The sequence below is a fragment of the Rhagoletis zephyria genome, unplaced genomic scaffold (genome assembly GCF_001687245.7).
Source record: "Rhagoletis zephyria isolate East Lansing unplaced genomic scaffold, Rhagoletis_zephyria_1.1 Rzeph_scaffold_04914, whole genome shotgun sequence".
In the NCBI taxonomy this organism is placed as follows: Eukaryota; Metazoa; Arthropoda; class Insecta; order Diptera; family Tephritidae; genus Rhagoletis; species Rhagoletis zephyria.
The window spans coordinates 8,956-14,822 of NW_016161997.1; the positions used below are offsets into that span (position 1 = coordinate 8,956).

At 35.5% G+C, this 5,867-nt stretch overlaps 1 protein-coding gene across 1 annotated transcript; it reads right to left on the reverse strand.

Annotated features, from left to right (window-relative positions):
- Positions 1-1,315: 1,315 nt before the first annotated feature.
- LOC108371359 (uncharacterized) lies at positions 1,316-2,860 on the reverse strand. The gene is made up of 3 exons (XM_017626909.1): positions 2,203-2,860; positions 1,888-2,141; positions 1,316-1,823 (listed from the first exon to the last, which is right to left on the reverse strand). Exons 1-3 carry the CDS (start codon positions 2,296-2,298, stop codon positions 1,706-1,708), a joined length of 468 nt encoding a protein of 155 aa, XP_017482398.1. The 5' UTR covers positions 2,299-2,860; the 3' UTR covers positions 1,316-1,705.
- Positions 2,861-5,867: the final 3,007 nt, after the last annotated feature.

Below are 5,867 nucleotides of genomic sequence, written 5' to 3' on the forward strand. Positions count from 1 at the left end.
CCCTGTAGTCTGTAGAGGGGTCAGAGAGGGGAGTTTTGACTGCTCTTTCTAACGGGTATGGTTTTAGGTGTCACACCCTCTCCCCCTCCGCTCCGCACCACAAAATCATTGTACAGATAACTATACTCCAGCTTTCCTTGGAGACGCTGGAACTTTCCGGACGCAAGCCCTTCGTTCTCCGTGAGAAGGTCGATCATCACGTTGAGCTGCTCCGCTGATGCCCGACTCCTTTTAGCTCCTGCTCCACTGGTAGACGCCATTCTGAAATTATAAGTAAGAACAAAGTAAATTCTTATACATATTAATTAAATAAATAGCAAAATGTACTCCCCTTTTCTGCAATATGTGGACGAAAATTAGCGGCGCGAAGAAATGGCTTTGTTTTTTTTCTGTTCCGCTTTGTGCTTTTCGCAAATTTGACATTTCGAACAGCGGAGATGCCACTTTTTATCAATTTGAATTAATGGAAAAAGTCAGCTGTTCACTGTCGTTAGGAATGAGTTAGTGAATCGCATAATCGTTATTGACAACGATAAAAATCTTTAATTAACAACTCAACAAATGCATCGTTAAGAGTTACCGAATCGCACTACAGATCTTCGCATATACAGTGAAACCCGCTTAAGTACCTCCCCGCTTAAGTACCTAACCCGCTTAAGTAACCAATATTTTTGGATACCGTGAATTTTTTAATATAATCAGAAGAAAATCCCTCTCTTAAGTACCTCCCCGCTTATTTACCCAACCCGCCTAAGTACCTAAATTTTTCATGCCCCATTTACAATTTTACTTGTGATTTTCCCCTTTTAAGTGCTCTTTTAAAATTCTTTAAAATATTTACGTATTTTCAAATTCAGTAGCACCGCTACACACCTTCGGTAAAAAAAGTCTAAAAAATCAACGGTAACCTTTAGCCACTTGAAACTTGTACATTATTACACTAAAATTTAATGGGCTAAAAACCGTATACTCAAAAAACACTTCTGAGAAAAAAGTTTGAAATTATGATGAATTTTTTTAAGTATTCTACAAAATCTTAAGCTTATGTTTATATATAGGGAATGAACTGGATTTTAATTGATTGAAAAACCTGTAAAATTAATAAATAAACATAAGTGGCAAACAATATCATTTTGAATTTGGCACAAAATGATATGTCCAACTTTGACTTTTTAAACAATTTAATTCTTGTAAAAATGACATACCAATGCACTAAATATTTTTTAATAAACTTTTTCTTTACTTGTTTATGTGTTTAAATAATGCTACGATTTTGGTTTTAAACTATGTATTCTTCATTAAATGTTGTTATTCAAGTATTTATGTAAGTTAGCAAGAAGATGTAACTACATCAGTAATCATGTTCGCTTTAGTACCCGCATTGAGGTACTTAAGCGGGTTCTTTTAAGTACCCAACACGCCTAAGTACCTCAAAAAGCTGACATTTTTCGTGAGGTACTTAAGCCGGTTTTACTGTATACTGATTTGCGTGTTAAAAGATAATTATGTATGACACAAATCGCGAGGACAATAGCTTTTGCATATTCCGGTTTTACGTCCATTGGCCTTCTGAGAATTCAGAAACGCGATGCACATATGCCGAACACATTTTCTACTACATTTCTTGCTCGGGATAGTCTGTAATTGAAAATTTTATACGACATAACTTGCTCGCGATAACTGAATGGTTTCAGCAAGTATGTTTTTAAAGGAACGCGTCGTCAGCTACGATGACAAATGGCATTTCATCACTTTCATGTGTAAGTGGCCTTGGGGGCGGAAAATTAATTGTATTATCGGCAAAAGCATTTGAAAGAGGGCATCTGTATATTTTAAAATAAGGTATTCTTGTTAAGATTGAAGTACAGTGTTTTGTATCAGTTTTACCTTGCGAAAACACCACCATCGGATTCACGACCATATGCTCCAACTTCTACAAACAAAAAATTGTAGTCGGCGTCCACCAGAGCCATCAGGACAATACCATTGTATTTTTTGTAATTAAAATACTCTGAACCGCAGTTTGCAGGTGCCTGAATCGCTATATGTTTTCCATCCAATGCCCCACAGCAATTAGGGAAATGCCATCGCTGGTCAAAACGGTCGGCAACCTTTGACCATTCTTCATGAGTGATAGGAACCTTGATGAGTAATAGACTTTGCACTTTGTCACTGATTAAATAAAATTACATGAATACTCACCTTTGAAAAATCATATTTTAAATCTTCGAAAAGAGGCCCACATGTCTCATGTATTACATGACAGATGGTGGTTTTCCCGATTAGAAAAACAGTCATAAGGCTAGAGAAGCTATCGCCTGTTGCCAAGTAACGTGTAAAGTTACGGCCAATCTTTCGCTCACCGAAATCGCTTCTCGGAACCTTGTGGTATGTTTGAATATATATGGGGTAAGGCGCTCCACAAGAAAATCAAAATCCTCCATACTCATCCTAAAAAAGCTTAGAGCGCAGTGTGGCATAAAATCCACAGGCCGAATCCAACATTGCTTTTGCTTCCTCTGTTGGTTTCTCTTCTTTTTCCACATCCTTAGTGTTTTTATTACACATAGCGCTGCAGCAGCTATAGCAATTTGTTTATTTTTGCGCATTACTTCTCGTATAAATTATTTTCGTACTTTATTTTTTTAATTTTTCTTTTATCAGCTGACCGTCTGTCAAACAATTTCACTTCACGTTTGACATCAAAATTTGACGACAGTCTTTGACATTCACTGCTATATCGACATTTGGTCAGTTTTTATGAAGTAATGAAAACGCGTTTGACACCAAATGAATAGCTGTCAGATGAAGGCAGTTTTCGATGTCAGTGATTTTGACCTAATGAAAACCAGCCATTACTTTTCATATCAATTCAACTCTATTACATGCGCCGAACGCGTTTAATTTTCAATCTCATAAATTGTTATAATGACTTTTGCTAACATTTCAAAATGAAAAGTTATCAAACCAAATTCTTTGGGACTGAGAAATATTATTTTCTACATTTAGTCCATTTATAAAAGTGTGGTATATTAAAAAAGATTTTTATTTTATTTGTTTTCTACTTTTTAGTCTTGTCTGTATAAAATTTTGCAATAGATATTAAAATAATTCAACGATGTTGATAGATTGGTGCTTACGTATATAATTCCTAGCTGTAGCCTGCCACGCTTTGCTGTGGCATATTCCTGTTATATGGATGATAAATGGTTAACGAAATAAAGCATACGTTTCAGATAAGTTTCATTTTGCAATACTTGTGTGTAGATACACAATATTTTTCGGTTTTCCATTCTTCGTAGATATCACGGCAATCTGGTTTGGCGACACGCAACATAGATTTTTCCATGTGAGAAGCAATCGGCATCTAAATCTAAACCATACTTTTTCAAAGGTTGACCTTGGTCATTACTGATTTTAATTCCGAATGCCAATCGAATTGGTATTTGCCATCTTTTGAATTGAAATGGTGTATCGATCGGAATAATGACAATTCTTCACCTTTGAAAGGCCACGCTAAAATCTTTGCGTTCACTACGTTCTTCATCAATTTCTTTTCTGCGAGTCGCGGGTCGTTGCAAAGTTTTGGCTGATTAATATTCCGAAACATGATAATTGCCACACCTATTTTCAATTTCAGTAAGTTGGGTAATCCCTGGAAGATCAATGAGTTCAAAAAGTCCGTTAGATAATTAACTGCGTCATTTGTTTCCACAACGGCGTACATTTCATCACTTCAAATGTTACAAAAATTATCAGGCAATAAAATTCGTCCTAATCTCTCATTGACTGGCAGCTTTCCGTTATCTATTTTCAGTAATTGTCGCGAGAATACCTAGGCTGATTAATCGCTCTGTTGTTGGACACGCATATTCGTAGTCAACTGCAATGTATGTATGTATGTATGTATGTTCGTCATTTCCGCCTGTCATGGCAATCGCTACACAAACAAAAAGATTAATCGTGTCTGGTGGTATGGAGAACTACTAGTGCTGATCACCATTGAGAATAAAGAGAAAAAGATGAGAAAGAGAAAGCACTACAGAGAAATGGTCCAGTCCAGTCCGGTCAGGTGGAATGGGATGACTTTTCTTCTACGTGAACCCCACGCGAAGCCTTGGCCGTTGTCGTGACTCCTCACCTTTTTACAACGCCCCCTAAGCCTGGCATTAGTCCGTCTATCAATCAGTTAGTCATCTCCGTCAGTTGTCGTTGCGTCGCTACACTCTCTCTTCCCCTCTGTTGAACAGGTGCAACTCCCACACCGAATACTAGTGCTTAGCACTCCATAATACAGCTGAATTCCTACCCAAAACAAACAAGAATTTCACACCATATTTTATCTTTTCTATAATGGTTCTACAATTCGCAAATTTATTATTTCCTTACTCTATTTTTGTATATATCTTTAAAAGTATATCCTAATGCCAACTAATTCCTACGGGGCTAACTAATACATAAATATTAATAGTATCACATATTTTTAATTTTAGTTCACTTCACTTCTAATGCTTTTCAATTACTTCGTTAATAGCAAAACCTACGTAATCACATATATGTATATATGTACGCTTATCTGCGCTTATTGCCTACGTCCCCATTTACACTAACTCAATATTTTCAATAATCCAAAACCCCGCTTAAGATTTTAATAATTCACAAAAAAAAACATGATAAGGGTGTATCTGCCTACCTATCAGAGCTGTAAAATGATTGAATCAACATAGTCTGCATTCACTCGGCATTCCTTTCAAAATGTTGATTGTTGGTTTGTATAAATAAAAACTTCATTCCTGAGTGGCTTAAAATATTTGAAAACAAACAAACTGTGTTTTGTTATTGAATGCTAGATTGCCATTCAGTATAGTATGTGAATGTTCAGCAGCATTCGCACTCACACATGATTGTATATTTAGAATGAATGCACACTTTTTTTTTACCATTCAGTACCAATAATTTGTTCCCAGGGTTGATATATTTTATACTTTAAAGTTTGAACATATCTGGAATTGAAACAAAAACAAATATTTTATTTCAAAGTATATGTACTTATGTATTGAAGTTTTCTGCCACTAACCCAAAGCCAATGACTCGTGCAATATTATTTATTCCAAAGCAACTTATCGCAACCGTAGAGCAAAACAGACACATCTTGATATGTATACATATACATCATCGATTGTAGACATTTTTTCGCAGAAGAATATACAAAATTGATTTATCACAATTATTTTTGTACTAAATATTTTTTTCACAGTATACAGTGATCCAGGTAGCCAAAACAAAAAATGTAAACATGCTTATTTGGCATTTTGTTTGAATGTATTGGTTGATATTTTTTCACAGTTGTCGTTTTCGTTAACCCAAATGAAATCCAATTTAAATATTTTCTTATAGTGAAAAATATTTTCAAGTCACATAAAATAAAATAACGAGAAACACGAAATTCCAAGCAAATGAAGCGTGAAGCGTTAGCAATTATGACCGGATGCAGTTCCTACATAAGTCAAACCGTGTTCTGAACACAACTTTGAGTGAATAATGGTGGGCTGACTTTGTAAAATGGTCCCATCGATTAGGCGGTAAAAGAAGTATTACTTAGCTTATGGTACAGCTCTCCAATTTTCAAATGCACGTAATTTGTGTGTATTTGTTCAGCCGATTATTCACATTTGAAGGAGGATAATGCATGAATTAATGCAAGTAAAGACGGTTTATGCAAATAAGCGAGCGCGTTTGTTAACCGTATAAAATGTATGTATGTATATACACATATATTCAGAATGACGAGATGAACTAGTTCAGCCCTCTCTGTTTGTAAGCACGCTAACTCGAACATAATTTAGTTATTTTAACGAAAGTCGGTG

What these genes read in the sequence shown, in the direction of transcription:
- LOC108371359 (XM_017626909.1), bottom strand. Translation starts at nt 2,298, where the DNA reads ATGACTGTTTTTCTAATCGGGAAAACCACCATCTGTCATGTAATACAT. An exon ending in TAAAATATGATTTTTCAAAG is followed by an intron (nt 2,142 to 2,202) that starts GTGAGTATTCAT and finishes TTACTCATCAAG; the next exon opens with GTTCCTATCACTCATGAAGA. An exon ending in GATGGTGGTGTTTTCGCAAG is followed by an intron (nt 1,824 to 1,887) that starts GTAAAACTGATA and finishes TAAAATATACAG; the next exon opens with ATGCCCTCTTTCAAATGCTT.